At 45.5% G+C, this 20,642-nt stretch overlaps 1 protein-coding gene across 4 annotated transcripts in view; it reads right to left on the bottom strand.

Moving 5' to 3' along the window:
* MIS18BP1 (MIS18 binding protein 1) overlaps window positions 1-20,642 on the bottom strand; it is a 538,190-nt gene that overhangs the window by 232,056 nt on the left and 285,492 nt on the right. For all 4 annotated transcript variants that reach the window (XM_078659687.1, XM_078659685.1, XM_078659686.1 and 1 more), the window contains one exon: window positions 16,714-16,886. In XM_078659687.1, the coding sequence (XP_078515813.1) occupies window positions 16,714-16,886 (173 nt within the window). The remainder of the gene's footprint in view (window positions 1-16,713; window positions 16,887-20,642) is intronic.

A 20,642-nucleotide genomic window follows, 5' to 3' on the forward strand; every position in this document is an offset into this window, starting at 1 on the left:
AGGTTGAGCTGTTGCGGATCTGGATGCTGAATTTCTCCATGGTTCTGCGTCAAAAGTCTGGGCGTGAGGCGCAGTCTTTGATGCGGCACCACTGAGAGTTCGAGGAACGTGGTGTACCATGCTTGGCGCGCCCACGTTGGAGCAACTAGGATGAGAGTCATCGCGTGCTGCCTTAGCTTTCTTGCCACCAGCGGTATCAGAGGGGCTGGCGGAAAAGCGTACGCAAATTTGCCTGACCAGTTCATCCATATCGCATTCCCCTGCGACTGTGGGTGAGGGAACCTGGCGGCAAAGTGTTGGCATTTTGCGTTTTCTTTTGTGGCAAACAGGTCTATCTCCGGATGACCCCACTGCTGGAAGTACGGGTGGAGTACAGATGGGTGTAACTCCCACTCGTGCATTTGATGGCTGTATCTGCTGAGCAGATCCGCCATCTGATTGTCCTTTCCCGGGAGGTGTTCTGCCATGAGGAAAATGTTCCTCTGAATGGCCCACTTCCACATGCTCTGAGCCAGATGAGACAGCTGTGGCGAGTGGGTGCCTCCCTGCTTTTGAATGTAGTACATCGCGGTCATGTTGTCCGTCCGGACTAACACTACCTTGTTGCACAGATGTACAATGAAGGACTTGATCGCCATGAAGATTGCCATCAGTTCCAGATAATTGATGTGCATCCTCTGTTGTTGCGTCGTCCATAGTCCCTGCACTGTGTAAGTGAGCAGATGAGCTCCCCATCCCTGGAGAGACGCGTCCGTTGTCAGGATAATCTGTGGCACTGGCTCCTGGAACAGTCGGCCCTTGTAAAGGTTGTGTGGAGTCCACCAATGCAGAGAGTCGTATGCCCGACTGGTAACCAACACTAGGTCTGTCAATTGTCCCTGAGCCTGTGTCCACTGATTTGCTAAGCACTCCTGGAGCGAGCGCATATGTAACCGTGCGTGAGGGACTATGAAGATGCAGGAGGCCATCATGCCTATCAACTGCATGAACACTCTCGCTGGAAGCGAGTGTTGTGGTCTGAACTTTTGGATTAGAGACTGCATGTTGTCTATCCTGACTTGGTTTGGTTGAGCCATGGCCGTCAGGGTATTGATCGTCGCACCTAGAAACTGCCGGACATGTGCCGGCTGAAGATGCGACTTTGGGTAGTTCAACGAGAAACCTAGATTGTGAAGGAGGTGAATGGTGGTCGACATGTCCGCGGCGCACTGTCGTTCCGACTTGGCTTGAACGAGCCAGTGGTCCAGGTAGGGGTAGACATGGATGTTCTGCCTCCTGAGGTGCGCTGCTACTGTCGCCAGGCACTTGGTAAACACCCTTGGGGCTGTGGTGACTCCGAAGGGTAGGACCTTGAACTGGTAATGCTTGCCTTGGATAGTGAACCTGAGGTATTTCCTGTGGGACGGGTGTAGTGGAATGTGGAAATAAGCATCCTTGAGATCTAAGGTTGCTAAGAAGTCCCCTTGGTTTAACAAGGGAAGAATCTGTTGCAGTGTAAGCATGTGGAAATGTTCTGATAGTATGTAGTGGTTGAGGGGACGTAGATCTAGAATGGGTCTGAGAGATCCGTCCTTCTTTGGAATAAGGAAGTAAAGGGAGTATACCCCCGTGCCTTCCTCTCCCACTGGCACGAGCTCGATTGCGCCTTTTTGCAGCATTGCCACTACTTCCTGCTGTAATAAGTGCAAGTGCTCTGCGGACATAGGCCTTTGCCTTGGTGGGATGTTGGGTGGAGTGGATTTCAACTCCAGGCAATAACCATACTGGATTAGCTGTCGCACCCACCTGTCTGTGGTGATGTTCCTCCAGACGGGCAGGAACTGCTGCAGTCTCCCCCCGACAGGTGTTAAGTGGTCGGGGGGCAGTGACAGAGAGTCACTGTTTGCTAGGGGTAGAGGAGCAGGAGTTGTTGTTTCCTCTGCCGCGCCCTCTGTTGCTGTTATTTCTGTAACCTCCCTTGTTCTGTTTCGCGAACGAGGATTGTGCTCCTCCTCTTGAGAATTGAGATTGTTGACCCATTTGTCCTCTGGTGACTCCACGTGCACCTGAGCGACGAAAATTATTGCCACGAAACTGTTGTGACTGCAGGGCCCCCATGGACTTAGCAGTTTCTGTGTCCTTCTTTATCTTTTCGAGGGTGGTGTCAACATCTGGACCAAACAGTCTATCAGGATTGACTGGCTGATTAAGTATTGTTGTCTGAATATCGGGTTTAAACCCAGATATGCGGAGCCAAGCTTGTCGTCTCAGCATGACGCTAGTGTTGATAGCCCTAGCTGCTGTGTCTGCGGCGTCAAGTGCACACTTGATGGCTGCGTTGGAGATCAGTTTACCTTCCTCTATAAGCAGTTTGGTGCCCTCTTGAAACTGTGGAGGCAGGTGTTGTACTATTTGCTCAAGGGTGTGTAATGCGCCCTATCGTAACGTGCTAAGAGTGCTTGTGTATTTGAAAAACGCCAAAAGTTGGCAGCCTGTGCCGCCACTCTCTTGCCCCCTGCCTCCAGCACTTTGGACTCCTTGTCAGGGGGAGGAGCTTCACCCGTTGTCTGGGAGTTGGCCCGTTTTCTGGCATTTGCGACCACAAGAGAGTCCAGAGGCAACTGTCCCCGAATGTATGCAGGGTCTGCAGGTGCTGGCCTGTACTTCTTTTCGATACGTGGATTGACCACTCTCGCCCTGGTAGGTTCTTTAAAGATGTCAGCTGCATGCTTGAGGACTCCCTTGAGCATAGGCAGCGTTTTCACAGTTCTTTCAGAGACTGAAAAAGTGTCAAAGAGAAAGTCCTCTTCCACCGGGTCAGCATGCATGTCTACATCATGATTAGCAGCTGCCCTCTCGATGAGTGCATGAAAACCTGCAGAATCCTCTGTTGGGGATGCACGTGCACTGAAAGGCTGTGGGTCTTGCCCCACACCTTGGGTGCCTTGGTCACCAATGTCATCATATGCATCTGTGTGTGCATCTGGTTCATTTACTGGGAAGGTGTATTGGTCCTCCTCATTGTAACCCTCACCATCAGAATGGTCTGGTGAGGGAGTAGGGCTTCTTCTTGGAGGAGGCTGGATAGGCTCTATGAGGTTAGAAGCGTCCAGAGGAACTTTTTTCTTCTTTAGTGGGATAACATAGGAGTCTAGAGGCTCTGATGTGATCCTTCTTTTGTATATTGTCAATTTGCCTGTGTTGGCGTCGATGAAGTGCTCAGAATCGTCCTCTGATCCGAGTTCTCGACTTGAAGGTACCCCTGCCGTAGAAGAATCCGCCTTCTTTGGCGTCGATTTTGTAGAAAAAGCCTTCGGAGCCTCTTTCGGCGGCAGAAGGAAGAGAAGCTTGCTTTTAGGCTTGGCCGGAGCATCCTTCGGCGTCTGAGGCGACGGTAACGGAGCCGACGTAGCAGCGGCCTTTTCCCTGATTCTCTGCAGCGAAGCGGCGATGGGAGACGCTTCATCCACAGTGGCTTTTGGCGCTGACGAGGACGTCTTGACCTTCCCCTCGGATCCGACGTGATGGTGGCCCTTCTGAGGTTTGGGCGCCGATGCCGTTGACGCCGACCCAGAGTCCTTGGACCGATGCGCAGACGTGCCAGCAGTTGATCCGTGCGCTTGAGTCGGTTCCGTATCCACTACGCTGCTGGCCTTGGCGTGCTTGGACGGTGTCGCAGCGGTTGATCCGTGCCGACCACCCTTTTTAGAGGATCCCTCCTCCTGCGCCGATTTCGTTCCAGCGGAATCGATCGACTTCTTCGGCTTCTGCGGACCGGAGCCCGACGGAGCCGATGCGGCAGCGGGTGCAGTATGTTTTTGTGGGCCGGCCGCCATTTTAGGGACGCTCGAGTCCATAAGTTTCGTTTTCGTTTTCGGGTCGGCCATTTTAGGTGTCGTCGACACCGCAGGTTTCGGTTTCGATCCGGCTTGCCCAGCAAGTACGTCCGTGGCCGGGCCTGATGGCGGGGCCGTGGCTTGCGGCACTGGGTCTTGGGTAAGGCCACTTGGCGATCCCGTGACCCGATCTTGATCTTCGAAACCTTCGGGGCATAGCTCGTCTCCAGAGCTATCTGCCGCGGCCCCATAAATCTCTTCGACGTCCCCTACCTCGTCGACGTATTGAAGGTCTTGACCCGCGACTCCGTCGTCGTCCTCCGGATCCGCCTCGACCTCCGTTTCGGGTGGGGAGATTTGGAGAAGATGACCCTGTTCATCTTCTTCCTGGTCGCCGAAGATGTTTTCTGGATCGGGGGCCGCTTGTCTGGCCTCCAGGCGCACCGCGCGCCGAAGCTTGAGAGTCTTTTTCGACCTGAATTGAGCGCAAGCCTTACACTTGCCGTCGTCATGGTCCGGTGAAAGGCATTTGTTACAGACCGGGTGGAGGTCTATATGTGGGTACTTGGACCCACAGAGCGGACACTACTTAAACGGACTCCGCTCCATGCTGTAAAGTTGTAGTCGTGTCGCGATGAGAAGGCCTCGATGTTCGAAGAGTGTAGATTCCGTTGAATTCGACTTCAAGAGTTGGAAGAACCCGAGACCGTGCGCGAACAATACCGACGCTAGAAAATACAAGGCCTTTTGGCCTGAAAAAGTTAGTTTTTCTCGGTTCCGACAAAGAGAAGTCGGGACCACATCCGAACCCAATGGCGGAAAAAAACAATCTGGGGATGGAGCCGATGCCCATGCGCACTGTAGTCCAGGAGAGGAGCCACCTATCTCAGGATACTTCGAAGACTCTTCCAGGACAACAATGTGCGATCATCCGGACCCAACACTAGGCGGCGATCTAATGCTAAGATATGAATTTAGCAGCCCACATGCCTCGAACATGTATTGATTTATTTATAGCCATTTCCTTTCAGATTATTACCAGGAATTGGAAGTATACTGCCAAAATCTAGTACCACACCTGGTGAAACCTTTTATGCCATCATCACAGGCTAGATCGTGCACACGCCACCTCTCTACCCTAATTGATTAACAAAGACTTACTCTGGTCACCACTCACGACATTCCTATCTAGGATGGCTGTTCGATCTACCTCGTAGGTACTTTGTTATGAGTCTCCTTAATGATATTATGTTTAGTAAGTTGTTATTGCTATTTTTCTATTACTGATCAGCTGCTTCTTATTATTTCCCCTTCTCTTCCCTTCCCTCCCCTTTTTACCCTTGTTTGAAAATGCCAAATTGCATATGCTTATGTACGTGTAGACGGTTTGAACTGGTTTTGATCCTATACTTCTTAACATTGTTCCTACCCACTTGGGGTTTATTTCGTTCTTTTATTCACTGTACTCAAACTAAGGTTATGGTAGTGTTTGAACATTGCTTGTATACTTTATACTGATGTTTAACTTTGGATATTATCTCAATAAAGCATTCTAAACTTTAAAAAAAAAAGAAAAAGAGGTCAACCTCTTCCTCTGACCAGTGACCGCCAAGGACGGATAATCCCACAAGTGGGGAGGCTGGCTAAAGGTGTTACGCAGCAAAGACAGGAGGCGACCTCTGTAGGAAGATTTTCAAAATTTTATTAGGGGAAAAATAAAGGCTATATAAAATATTGAATTGTGTGTACTAGAACCTGGCATTGCGCGAGACGGTATGACTTTCTCCTACTCCTCATCATGTAGCGCCCATCCTCCCAAACATCGAAGAGACAGTTGGATACGTGACTGAAAGGCCCTGTATCACACCAGCTGACCCACCGCCTCCTGCTTGCCATTATGAAAAAGTCAGAGTTAGAGCACGAGTCTCCGAATCTCTCGTCACATGTTTAATTTGAAGGGTCTTGATTAAAAGTTGGTAAGTTATAACAAGGGAGTAAGCAGAAAATGGAAATACCCCCACTTTGAATTCCAAGCAAGCGAAGCAAAGAGGTAAAACCTCCCAAGACGAGCTCCACTGTCTCTTCCATTTAAGAATCCATCCATTCACGCTTCCATCCAACCACTGATTCAAAACCTCACCTTTACATTCTGTCATCTATTCATTCTTTCATCCATAACTCAATCTTTCAATATTCTATCCAATCAATCCATTGGTCATTTCATCCATCCATCCATCGGTACACACATCCACCATCTATGCATGCATCCATCCATACATATCCCTACCCAGCCATCCATCATTTGACTTACCTATCTTGGAATCTTCTTGTTGCCTGATTGGTGGTGCACACGAGGGACTCGGTGTCCTGGAACTGCAGTGGGACAGGAGGCAGAGTTTTGACAGCCCTCCTGTGCACACGCGTTGAAAAGTGCTGTTAGTCTCCCGCTTGATGGGACCCGCACGGGCCAAAGGCAGGCCCGTCTGCACCCGGAGGAGGCTGGGTTGGGCCACCCCTCTATGTCCTTGAACATGGATCCTGTATTGGTAGCCTGGAATACGAACGCTTGGATTTCCTCGGCTAAGGTGGATTTGAGAGAGCTACAATCTATCGCAACTCAAATGTTTTTTATGGCTTTTATAGATGTTTCTACAGCCTTTAATAAAGTAGATCGACCTCTCTTATGGAGAAAACTACAAAAAAATAAGTTTGCCTTCTCCCCTGTTATCCATGATTATAGCACTCCACTCCCAAACTTGGTGCAAGATATTAATGGGTGGAAATCAAGGATTATCAAAAGTAATCCCTACTGAAAACGGACTTAAACAGGGTTGCTTATTAGCACCACTGCTTTTCTCGCTATATATAGCATACTTCCCCGATTGTTTTGCTCAAGTTGGTGGGGATGCCCCAAAGATTAGTACCCGTCCTTTCGCATGTCTACTATATGCAGATGACATAGTAGTAATGGACTTAACCCCTATCGGGCTGAATAGAAAGTTGGCTCTCCTACAAAAATATACTGTGGGCTACTTCTTGAAAATAAACATATCCAAAAGTAAAATTTTAATTCTAAAAAGTTTTAAAAACAGAAAATCATATGACTTTAACTGGCAAATTGGTCCTGAAAGGCTGGAGGTAGTAGACTCTTACCTTTATCTAGGGAAACTTAACAAGCAGCTTGAAAAATAAACCTCACATTTCACACTGCACTAGTAAAGCCAGCGGCTTGCGCATTTTTTATAGCGCTATGGGTAGAAGACATTTTTTACATTTATTGACTGTTTTTAAAGCAAAAATCCCTCCAACCCTGCTTTATGCGATAGAATCAATTTCTGTTAAAGATTAGAGTTTTTTGGACAAGGTTGAAGGTCAGATACTCCGAAAAATTTGTATTTTTAACACTTTTGTTCCAACTGCAGCAATTAGATTGGAATTTGGTTTGATAAGTTCCTATATTCAAGGCTTATCCAGGGTTTTACGATGGGGCTACCAGCTAAAACATAGCGAGCCAGATTCACTAAGAGGTGTTCTATGCCATGAAATCTTTGATGTTAAGGCAGGTAACTATACTTTTTACTGTGACTTTTCATTGGCACTAAAAACCTTTAGTATACAGGATGAAACAGTGCTCACTCTTCCATTAGCAGGATTTAAGTCTCTCTTAAAAACTCTGAGTGGCCGAATTAGTTTTGATAGAGATATTCAATCCTGTAACTCTAAAGAAAGACTAAAACTAATAATTAGGACAAATTCTCCGAGAACAGCACAAAAATATCTATTCTGGAATTTAGAACACGGTACTCGACGCTTGCTTATTTTAGGACGCATGAATCTCTTGCCTTTGAACGACCTTACAGCAAACTGGTCTCAGAACCCGAATAATGGGAAAATGTGTAATTTGTGTACACTGAGTAACCAGACTCTGGACCATGTTTTGTTTGTATGTCCAGCTTTGGCCTTGAGCCGTCATCGCTGGCTTTGTCCGATGTTTTTGCAAAATTCTGTATAAAATGTAGCATCAGCTCGAGATTATCTCCTGTGTCCTAAAAATTAAGCAGTGTGCGTAAAACTATTTAACTATTTCAAGGAATTTATGTATATATTTTAATTCTGTAACGATGTTCACACAAGATCGTGTAAAAAGTGTAGCATCAACTTGAGACTGCTAATTTTGGACAAAAATGGAAGCAGTGTGACTAAAACTTTTTAATCTCTTCTACCTTTTTAGCACACTTTTTAAATAGATGGCTATTTTTTTAGCTAGCCTTTTAACTAGCTTTTCCATTTGTAAAACATTAATATCTTAGCATTTATTAGTTTGCATCTTGTACATTTTTTAGTGAGCCGGCTGCTATTGTAATGCTTTTTGCACAGGTGTGAATATACCCATGTTTTATTTCTTTGTCCTTAATTTTAAATTGATCCTCTAGATGAATTGGAACTTTATCTCTTTTATTAAATGAATTGCCAGCTTTTATAATGTCCTATGTACATCTTAGGACCTGTTATGTGGAAAATCTTAGGTACTGTATGACTTGGGCTCTCCGTTAATATTGTTCGCCTCCACTTACAAAAAATTAGCAAATTTAAGGTAGGCTGTTAACAATTTTATGATAATTTGTGGATTGTGCTTGTTATGTGCTTACTCCTTTTTTTTAATAACTTGTATGTATTTTATGTGGACCTCCTTGGAGTTCCAAATCTTTAATAAATATTAAATTGAATTGAGAGAGCTATGAGGGAGCGATTACCGTAAAGGGCCCTGTGGGGCATTGCCCCTGCCGTTCAGTACGAGCAGGTAGGAGGAAGATCTACTGCCTTCTTGGTTTTTGTTTGGGGTTACTGATGTAGCACTGATTGAGGCCAGTTTGTTTAGCTCAATACCTGTTGTGAGAGTTTTGGGGAAATGCAAAGGAACAATGGCAGCAGCCCCAGGGCCATCAGCAACTACAATGGTCTCCTTTTTATTAAGGGCAGTAGGGATTTTAGACAAAAAGATTGAGTTGGTGGCCCTTCGGCTCTCCCGCTGCCCTGTAAATCGCCACCTCTCTAGCCCACCAAGAGTCATTATATCCTAGTCTGCCCAGCCGGATATAGGACCTTTTACTTCACCAGCCATATCTACCAGACTGGGGTCGGGCAGGGGACCTCACTCCAACGATGTATTGGTCATTAACATCCAGCCGGAGTCACTATGCCCCATTGTACGGAGCAAGGGTACTACTTTGCTCCTGGTGTATGAACCTTGCAGTATAAACTGTAAAATCTGAACGCAGCCACTCGGACAGACCAACCTGATTCGAACACAAAGTCCTCATAGAGTTTTGGAGAGTTGTGCCCCCGCTGTTTTACATTCATTTGAACAAGTGAGTCTTGAACTCAGTCCAGCTCCCTCTCAAGGGCCTTGCACATACAAACTACAGCATGAATGAAATGACCTTGCAAAAATACATGGAAGGTCTCCCACTCAGTCATAGAGAATGCTACTTTACCCATGTTCTCAAAATAACCATTTGTGCTAGGAAACTACAGAATGTTATGTCTCCAAAATGGAGCCCTAAAGGTGCCACAAGAGAATAGGAGGATGAACTTTGCCCCAAGTCAGGTTCAACAACAACACACTGTGATCTGAAATGGTTTGGCCAAGATCACTGGTGAAGGAGAAAAGCTGGCAGAGCGATGTCAAGCAGACAACTCACTTAAATCGCACATATCGCTCGCGTGGGGGCAGTAAAAGAAGTATAGTCTAACCCCTGCTATGGACCACTGTGCCACCCAGAGTGACAGTACATTTGCTCTGTGGACACACTGAGTCTGCTGTAGTAGTTGATGCAATGAGTCCAGCATGACATCTAACACCATTCAAATCACCATTGAATGTGTAACTATTTAGCCAGCAGTTCAGAGTGCTAGAGCAGAAATGTGTGTTGTTCTGCTATGAGAATAAGTACTTCCTGGTAACATTGAGTTCCTGTCCAACCTTCCCTCCACCAAGAAAAACCTGCCCTTCCTGTCTGCTTGAACCATACACAGTTTGGAAAGGCCTTCTGACCTAATCCAAATTAAGCCCCCATGGAATAGACTGAAGAATTCGAAGTGAAGACTTGACCCCACTGAAGCTCTTGAAGCTTGGCCCCTTCTGGCTACATTATGTGTGATTATTAACGTAGGGCCATATGGACCAAACAATACGTTGCTGCCTTTATAGCGGTTGGGAAAAGAGATCATTTGAATACCCCCACATGCTGGACTGGATACCAAGTGCCCACTCCCAGGCCTTGTTGGGCAAAGGACAACAGAAAAAAACAAAACATAAAAACAAATGTGTCTGTTATGGGTCTGTACCATGGGCAATACAACAGGCCACAAACTTATACCAGTATGTGTTGTAAACAATATTTGTAGCTGGATGCCTGGCCGCTAGAGTGACATCCACTACTTTTTTTTATTTTTTATTTTTTATTTTATTGTTCTTATACAGCACATCTGCAAATAACCACAGTGATAATCAAAGTACCAGTACAATTTACAACCAATTAACAAATCATTGTTCATAGTATTCCCTGAATGCAGTCCAAATTTTTAAGCCAATTCTTTTCTTCCTTAGTCCTTTAACAGAAAATAAGCTCCACTCGATATTATATAAACTCAACATTTTGGCGCCCCACTGATGAAAATTCGGTGGTTTTTCCTGCAACCATTCCATAGCTATAATCAAGCGTGCAGCAGTCATTGCGAGAAAAATAAAATGGCGATGTTGAAAAAGTGGTTCCAGTGCATTATCCTTTGGTATTTTACCTAATAACATCATTGCCGGAGTGGTAGCAACCGGTATTTTAAGAACCAAAGACAAAAATTGTTCAATATCTCCAATATACCCTTGAAGCTTAACACAACTATAAAAAATACGTATCACTCCAGCATCATTTTCGCCACATCGAAAGCACTTCCCTTCATTTCCACCTCCCCATTTTGCAATTCTTTTAGGAGTATAATATAAATCATAAACAGTTTTAAAGAACTGAGCTTTCAAATTTGCAGACATTAAAGCCTCCTTGGAAAGTATTAAAAGATCTTCCATATCAATCTCCAGATCTCCTAAAGAATCTCTCCACTTTAGCATAACTTTATCCATGTCGTCATTCTTAGTTGATACCAGTAATTGATATATCACTCCAATTTTAGCTGACCTCAGAATTCCTTCAATAATTTTATTAGGATTTAGGTTCCCTCCCCGTCGATTTAAGTAGTCACGTATTTTAAGGTATTTAAAAAAGTAACTTCTGGGCAGCATGTATTGATCCTTCATTTCATAGAAAGATTTATAAATCCCATCTTCTTTTATCATATCCCCAAGAGTCCTAATTCCTTTCTGTTGCCAGATTAAAGTCATTGCATCTGAAAAAATACTAGGTAGAATCCTATAAGCACTAAAGGGGGTATAATATGATACTCTCCCTATCGCCATTGATTTTTTAAACCATTTCCAGACCTTAAACGCTCCTAGCACTACCTTGAACCGAGTTCGTTTATAATAACTCCCATCAATCTGCCATCAATCTCATCCTACTTTAGGAGAAAAGTCTTAAACAGTTAATTTTAGACACTCATTGTCCACACACAGGTGTAGATTAATTAGGCCTGGGTGCAAGAACCTTTCCTGCTGCTGCAACAGAAGAGCCTTACAAAGAGCCTTATGATCACAAGAAAGAGCTTCATGTCCAGACGTCTTGGGTACCATATTCTCCTGGCCCAATTCAAAGCCACTAGGATGACTTGACCCCAGTTGTTCCTGATCTTTTTGAGAAATCTGTACAGAGGAGGTAGAGGCAGGAAGGCATAGTGTAGTCCAGAGCTCCAATCTAGGTGGAACACATTTTTATTTACTTAGGATTTGTAATGCGCGTAGCTACCTCAGCGACGAGGCGTCCCAGCGCAATCAGAAACCCCATGAGCCCAGGACCGAACAGTGAAACGGCAACAGTTATACTACCTGCGGGGGAAAGAGCCAGGTCTTTAAGGCTTTTCGAAATGCCAGATGGTTTGGCATTGCTCTCATGGTGAGAGGGAGCGAATTCCAGAGTTTCGCGGCCAGATAACCAAAGGAACGACCACCAGCCCTCGCTCTCCAAACGCGTGGAACACGGGCCAGCGCAAGGTCAGCAGATCGAAGCAGGTGACTGTCGAACCACACGCCCAGATTTGTCACCGCCTCTTTAGGGCGGGGGGCGGGCTTGAGGCGATCCGGCCAGCACTGCTCAGACCAAAGCTCTCGGTCCTTGCCAAAGAGGAGAATCTCAGACTTGCTAGCGTTCAACTGTAAACAGTTAGCCGCCATCCAGTCTGAGATAGCCAATAGGTCGTCCTTAAACTTACCCACATTGGTATTGCACTTCTTCGAGAAAGCAAATACCAGTTGGGTATCGTTGGCGTAAGACACCAGGGACAGCCCCCTGCTCTTAGCCACCTCTGCCAAGGGTCTGACATATAAGTTGAACAAGAGAGGGCTCAAAACAGAGCCCTGTGGGACTCCCCTCTCCAGAGTAGCCTCCCGAGAGTGGTATGGAGGAACAAAGACCTGAAACGACCTGTCTTCAAGAAAAGACCGAAACCAGGCCAATGCCACATCTCTCACCCCCACTTCCTTGAGGCGTTTCAGAAGAATTTCATGGGAAACAGTGTTGAAGGTGGCACTTAGGTCTAAAAGGGCCAGTGCAGCAGAGTCCCCAACATTCAGACTGCCCCGGATAGTTTCTAACGCAGCCAGTAGAGCAGACTCGGTACTGTGCCAAGGCCGAAAACCATGCTGAGTTGTTGCAAGAAAAGCATTCTGCTCAAGGAACTTAGCCAAAGTAAAGTTCACAAGGGATTCCACCAGCTTGGCCAGGACGGGGAGCTGGGAGATAGGTTGATAATTCCCTGGATAACCGGGTCATCTACAAGAGAGTGGCCTTTTGAAAACTCCGACACGTAAAAGTGTTGATATTATGTTTTCCTGGTGGTAGCGAACAGATCGAGCCAGTGTTCTCTCCACTTCTGGAAAATACCCTTTGCCACCTCTGGGTGTAGCTGCCATTTGTGTTCCACTTGTTGTCAGAGGAAGAGTATGTCCTCCCTGGAATTCAAAGATCCTTCCAGGTGGTTCAAGATCACGGAGATGCACTCATCCAGTTCCAAAGGTGCAAGGTGTCCTCGCATAGGACTCAGGATGCCTTCTGTCCTGACTTTTACAATACCACAGGATGGTTCTGTTGTCCGTGAGGGCTTGGACCAGTCTTGGCAGGAAGGCCTTCAACACAAAGTGAATGGTCCTCAACACCAAGAGGCCAATTACGGGTTTCGGTGGTGTTGGAGCGGGCGGTACACCAACACCGCGCACCCTCACCAGCGAGTTTGGCCATCACTTGCCTGCCAGATTATGACTTTAAATTGGTCTGGCAGCCGGGCGGCGTGGCAATCCCATGGCGGTTTCACTTTCAAAGGCTGCGGTGCCTTTAAAAAAGGCACGCAATGGGACTGCAAAACAAGGTACCTGCACAGCATAGACTTGAAAGTCCATGCAGTGTAGGAACTGGTTGCATGCACAATGGGGGGCACATGTTATGTTATGTTATGTTAATGCTTTTTATTGTGCGCACAGCTACTCCAGCTAAGGAGCGTCCTGGCGCATTTGACAAGGAAGCGCATAAAAGGAACATAACACAGCAGAAAGGAAAACCAAGAAGGACCACTCTATTTTAAAAGTACTTAAACGGGCTGGAGCTTAAGGGAGGGAACTAGAACAGGAATGTTTTCAAGGCTTTCCGAAAAGCCATGAGATCCTCCAACAGGCGAATTTCCACCGGGAGAGAGTTCCAAGCTGATGCCGCTTTTACACCAAAGGAGCGTCCCCCCATACGGCAGAGCCTGTATCTAGGGACTACAGCCAAGGCCAAGCCCTGGGAGCGAAGAGTGCGAGTAGGGACATAAAGAGAAAGAGAGCAGGCCAGGATTTCAGGGCCAATGCCTTTCAAGATCTTAAAGGCCAGGCAAAGGATCTTGAACAGAATACGTTCCCTCACAGGAAGCCAATGTAAAGAGCGAAGGACGTTCGTCACCGAACAAAATCTAGGCAGGCCGACAATCGCCCTGGCTGCGGCATTTTGTACCCGCTGCAGTCGAGTAAGCTCAGCCTGATTCGCCCCAGCGAGAAGAGAGCTCGCGTAGTCCAGGCGAGAGATGACAGTGGCCTGGATTACTAACTGTCTGGTTGGGGCGTCGAAATACTTGAGGACAGGTCTTAAGCCTCTCAACAGACCAAAGCAGCATGCAGCTGTTCTTTTAGTATGTCCTACGAAAGTAAGACCCGAGTCTAGCCAGACGCCTAGATTTTTCAGCTCCAACACCGGTGTCGGAGATGGTCCCAACTCTGATGGCCACCATTGGTCACCCCAAAGTTCCGCTCCCCTTCCGACAACCATGACCTCTGTCTTAGTGGCATTCAGCTGGAGACAGTTCCCCGTCAGCCAGCTAGCCACCGCCTTCAGTCCATCCTGAAACCTGGGGGCATCAACTTCCGCATCCCCGCTGAGAGTAACCGCCAGCTGTGTGTCGTCGGCATATGAGACCAAAGTTACGCCCCACTGCCTAGCGACATCAGCCAGCGGTCTCACGTACAGATTAAACAGCGTGGGGCTCAGCGAGGATCCCTGCGGAACCCCCATGGCCAGTGGCTGGAAGTTGGATTTGAAGGGAGGGATGGAAACACAGAAGGAACGATTGCCGAGGTAGGAGCGGAACCACTGCAGAGCCTGTCCGCCGACACCTATCTCCTCGAGCCGATGCAGGAGGATGCTGTGGGAGACGGTGTCGAAGGCGGCGCTGAGATCTAACAATATCAGCGCCGCCGTCTGACCAACATCCAACACCGCACGGAGATGTTCCACCATCACAAGAAGAGCGGTATCCGTGCTGTGCCCAGCACGGAAGCCGTTTTGTGTGGGGTCGAGGACATTGGTTCGGGCGAGATAATCTGCCAGGGCCAAGTTGACATGGGCCTCTGTTATCTTCGCCGGCCAGGGCAGCAGCGAGATGGGACGGTAGTTTTCGGGCTTGGACGGGTCCAAGGAAGGCTTCTTGATAATAGGGGACACCACCGCCTGCTTCCACTTAGTTGGAACCACCCCTGACTCCAAGGATAGGTTGACAAGGGAGCACACAGCAGAGCGCCCCATAAAGGCCTGATCTCTAAACAGAGCCGGTCTAACTGGATCAGATGGAGAACCAGATTTAACTCGCAAAGCGAGTTTGTCAAACCCGTCCAAGGAGAGAGGGGGAAAGGAGAGCAGGGTGGTAAGATGTAACGTCCCATTAGAGCTTCCCAAATCAATCCCTGTGCTAGGAAATGCCTGATAGATTGCTTCGACCTTTCCTAGAAAGTACGAGGCAAGGGATTCGCAGTGGGAGATGGAACTCACCACTGCAGAGGAAGTTCGCTTCGCCACAAGATCCTTCACTGCCTTAAAGATGGTCTTCGACGGGTTTGGGCTACTGCGAATTTCTGCAGCATAGTAAGCCACCCGAGCACGACAGATAGCCCGATGATAAATCTTGGTAGAAATAGCATATGCAGCTTTTAAATCAGCCCCATATGTCTTTCGCCAAGCTCTCTCGGCCCGTCTACAGGCTCCCTTCAAGGCACGCAGGGCACTATCATACCAGGGACTCGACTCTCTAGTACTGATTTTACTCGATATGATGGGAATCAGAGTGTCGAGAGCCCTGGTAGTCCAGGAGCAGAAGCGGTCATAACCCTCTTCCGCATCTTTCAGTGGACCCAGTGGATCTTCCGCTAGAAGGCGATGAAAATCCTCAAGCCTGAGTTTGTTCCACAGTCTCCTTGGAACACGTCTCACCGAAGGGATGGAGGGGGCCGTTGGAATGGGACACAGAATGGTCACCAGGAAATGGTCGGTCCATGCTAACGGAGAAATAGATGTGATTTTAGTCTCCGGCAAGTTGGTGAAAAAGGGGTCAAGAGTATGTCCCCCTATATGGGTAGGCTGTGAGACCAGCTGAACAAGCTGAAAGGCCTCTAAGTCAGCGGAAATGCTGCGTACCGCCAAGTTGGAGGGTGTGTCGAAATGTAGGTTCAGGTCGCCCAAGATTGAATAATTGGCACATCCAGTAACCAGTGTGTTATGCCCCTCTGTATGCATTCACATGCGGTGGAGGCACAAGGGACCCTGTAGAACCCTCTTTGTTTCCTCTCCGCCACGTTGTACATGGAGGAGGAACCTCCATGACATCGCCGGCTGAGAGGAAACTTGTTTTATAAATAGTGGGACCATGGCAGTGGGAGCAGAGTCAAAAGAATTCCCTCATATGCATAGGGCACACACCTATGCAAATGAGAGAACTCCCTCTGAAGGTAGTGCTGGTGCTTTAGGTGTGCCACGGTACTGGCATTATAGAAGAGGACGTACAAGTGTCTGCGCCCCCTTCGATATTACCAAAGTACCCCAGGGCACGCATGGCGGGCTCAAATGCCTGTGGCACCCCTGGGGCACCTTCTGCAATACGGCCCTAGGTCATCAGTCATTTGGTACTCCACAGAGGTCTTTCACTTTCCAATGAAACCAGTAAATTGTTTGATGATGATGGATGTGGGCAGAGGAAGGCAGGCTATGGCAGCTATCCTCAACTTTCCATGACACCTTAGCCACACACATCAGAAAAATTAGGTGTTCATAAGTAAATTCTTTACTGTGCACATTTCCCCGGTTATAGCCAAGAAACTGAACCTCTACATTTTTGTTTCAAAAACCGGTTTTAAATATAACAATTATAAATCAGTAAGGCATTATTCAAGATGGGATGGAGCTGTACACAGAGTTAGAATTTAAAGTGTAGTTACCTTTCATATCCTTTTTACCAGAGTCACACTTTTTGTTGGTGTTTACTTTTGACTTTTTTGACTGCTGTTTTTCCATGTGCTTCTGTTGGCATTCCTCAGCGGATCGACTACCCACTGCCATTGCCACATCAACCCAAAACCCACTCTTATGTTTGGGCAGGGATGACACAGCCCTGGAAGGAAAAAAGTACACAGTCATCTTTTTGTTATGTTTAATAATACTTAATCTGTATATACCACTGTAGTACAAAAAGTAAGATAACATTTTATGGAAAGTCATTAATTTATTGCATAAAAATTATTTTGCTACCCATGTCTTAATAGTTTTGTAGACTGGCATATTTTTTTACATTTAATACACAAGAAATCGTATCTGTGCACACGTTTCAATAAACAAGCAGTCAGTGACAGTTTTTTACTTGCAACAAACATCCTCACCTGGAGGAAATAATTTAAAAGAGAATTTTGTGGTTCTTAACCTTTTGACTGCTGGGGACCCCCACTTAATCATGACTGGAATCCGGCCCCTCCCTCCCACTGAGTCATTACTGGAAGCCGAAGACCCTGGCCTAAGCATTGGCCATGATTTGAACCCCAAAACAATACACAAAAAATGAAGAAGAAAGCATTCCAACAACTACACAAATCATGACACATTTTTTAAAATTCCCAAACACATATAGATTGAAAAAAAAAAGTTTTTTAATTTTAATAGAACATTTGGAGTTCTAAATTCAAATGAGGTCACTCATCGTGTATACTGTAGTCTGTTTGATGCACCTGCACTGCTCCCACGACTCTGAGGATACTTATTTAATTTTTAGCCTGCAATTTCAAAATACTCCACGTTTATAGTGAGTTTTAAAATGTATAATTGTACATTTAGCTTCTTTATTTATATACACTTTATTAATCTGTTATTATTATTTAATTTTCTAAGAAGTTGCAGACAACTCTGAGGGGGATTCGCGGACCCACAGGGGTCTCTGGACCACAGGTTGGGAACCACTGAGTTAGATGAAAGAACTGACCAAATCCAAAATATCACCAATGGTATGCAGTGTAAAGCCTTAATGTCAAGCGAAAATAAAATGACATTTAGGCAAAGGTGTATATCTATGTAACCTACAGCCACTTTTTGCTTTTCAGCTAAAGCAGCAAGAGTACGAACCTGCACATGAATGGGACCACGATGGACACCTGGGAGGTCCTTTTACAGGCAAGCCGTTTTAAAGGACTTGTTTACAGAGGATTAGGCCTAGTGAATGATTACATCGTAACACATGATAGTATGATATGATGAGGCGCATAACCTTTTTTCAATTAATATACTGGATCCAAGAGATTACAAAAATGAATCTGAAATTTACATACCAGTACATCCAAAAACTCACTGCACCCTACAATATGGAGTCGTATTTTTTTTTTAAACCATAATATCCTATTTGGAGTATTTTTCAGAATAAGAAATTTGGACTGAAAATCAAATCTTTTAAGGCCAGCCAGTAAAATCGAAATAAAGATTCAAATAGAGTATACAAAAAGGATATTGACCATAAGGAGCGAGAACCCTAAGGCAATGTAAAGAAAAAAACACAGATGATGAAAACAATAAGTCTCATAACAGACAAACATAAAGACAGTAAAACTCTAAACAATAATGAAAAAACTGGCCTGATAGTTTGTGAGACAATAGGAGTAAACAATAGGACTAAAACCTACAGTAACATATGTAAGAGGACATTGAACAATATGCAGTTTCCATAAAGTCAAAAGTTTTACTTTACACAGAGTGGAGTAGTTGCTCATTACATCTGCATACAGTGAAGAAACTACAACTATTAAACATTTTACATGTTAACTGCTGAACCACACTCATGGTTGACACCCTCATCTGACCTTGTAATAGAAATATTACAAAGAGAATACAAGAGCAATAAAAGTGCGGTTATGAAAAAAAGACTATAGCTATTCAATGGCATTTTCAACCGCACATATAACGAGTGAGATCGGAATAGATCATATCCCAATTCCAAGAGATGGCAACACAGAACTATCTATAATAAAGAAATAAAGCCAAAACACACAGAGTAAACATTTTTTTTATTAAACCTTTCTATCATTATCAGAAAATATACATAACTTAAATTACGCTCCCAAAATTAATCTAATAAAATACAGTCTAAATATCTTCAATGTCAACCATACCGCGTCCCTTTTCTGGCAAATCCATGCTAGATCTTTAAAAATCCACTGAATGAAGCATATGCCCTCCCTCATCCCCACCACCCTCCAGGTAACCTCCCCCTAAATTGACTGTGCAACACTATCTTACCATTTCCTTTGGAAGGTCTATCCAGGCGAGCTCCTCCCTAACTCCTGATACAAGAACTACCTGTGCATACCCTCTTACCACTTACTAATAAATTGCATGTGCCTACCCTTCAAACTGTTAAACCTTACTATTCCAGCTTCTCCAATTTAGATTATATGTAGCACACCTATTTACTCTGGCAGGGAACAAGGCTTCCCATTGGTTGACTCTCCTCATTTTCATTACCTGTTCCTCAAATCTTAGACCAACACGGGACTTCCAATGAGTAGTAATTAGTGACCGGGCAATCAACATTGCAATAAAAATAAAGTTCCCGACCTGGTGAGCCTTCTGGAAATGCAGATCCAGCAGTAGAGCTCCTCTTGGCTGTGGAGGAACATTCTTTTAAGTGGTCCTGCTAACCACTCTAAATATGCCTTCCAAAATGACGAGGAAATTGCAGGACCAAACCATATGTAGCTGCACAAAATCTGGACTCAGCACCTGCTACCAAAAGCTAAGGGAGAGATTGACTCCATCCTCCCTGAACAAATCCTTTACTATCTTCCTGGAAGACTCAATGCCGACCCCATTAATATTACAGAGGATAGCCCTTATTTGCACATCCAAGTGGTGCTGGCTATAGAACACTTTGGCTGGAAGCAACAGCTGTGATGACTCAAAACTTTGACCTACGAAAAAGTCCTGTTCTTCTTTATATTTAAAGCTGCCTATTTGCATATAATTTCTAGGGACAAACCAAAATCTACAAGAACCGAACAGTGTTTCAGCATTTATGGTGGGTATGCCCTGACTTGATAAGATTTACTGTCGCAGTGCCACAAATTGGGATAGTGTTTTTATCTTACTTTTTAGGATGATTGAGGGGTTTTGCAAACCAAGATAGATCAGGAAGGTTCAGGACTTTAAACAGCTAGTGTAGAACCGTATTTTCAAAACTTGAGGATTCCACTGACGTCAAATAATAACAGCTTAAATATGGGAGTCCCAGCACAGCCTTGGGCAATCGTAAAACACTAAGTATGGCTCTGGAGTTTCTGGTTCCTCACAAACATACATAGCATCTTGTCAATTCTACCATAAGAAAATCTAGTCTGTAGGAGACAGCAAGAAAAAGAAACAGAAAAAACAAGTTACTTACCTGTACAGTGTGGTTCTCCAATATTGACATCTTTCATAGATTCACATGCTTGAATCTTCCCTGTTGTCATGGTGGGAGTCCGACAGTATTTTTAAAAGCAGTATAGAAAGATGTACACAGAAACCAATGCAAAAGGAATAGACTTTTTGGTAACCCACGGTCTTCTTTATAAGGTCCAAACTTAAGCCAATGAGACGCCAACCCTGAGACCACAAGCCCCTGCAGAGCCATCATACCCCAGATTTCAAGCACAAGTGAGTTGTATCTAAGCGTAATGAGGTAAAAGTGGTCGGCCTTAAATGGGGAGACGGGCGGGCCGCATGTGAATCTATAAAAGACGTCAATACTGGGGAACCATAGTTTACACGTAAGTAACTTGTTTTTTCCCCACCATTGAATCTTTCATAGATTCACATGCTTGAATCAGAATAGAAAGCAGTATAGGACCCTCCT

Source organism: Lissotriton helveticus, chromosome 9, assembly GCF_964261635.1.
Source record: "Lissotriton helveticus chromosome 9, aLisHel1.1, whole genome shotgun sequence".
Lineage (NCBI taxonomy): Eukaryota > Metazoa > Chordata > Amphibia > Caudata > Salamandridae > Lissotriton > Lissotriton helveticus.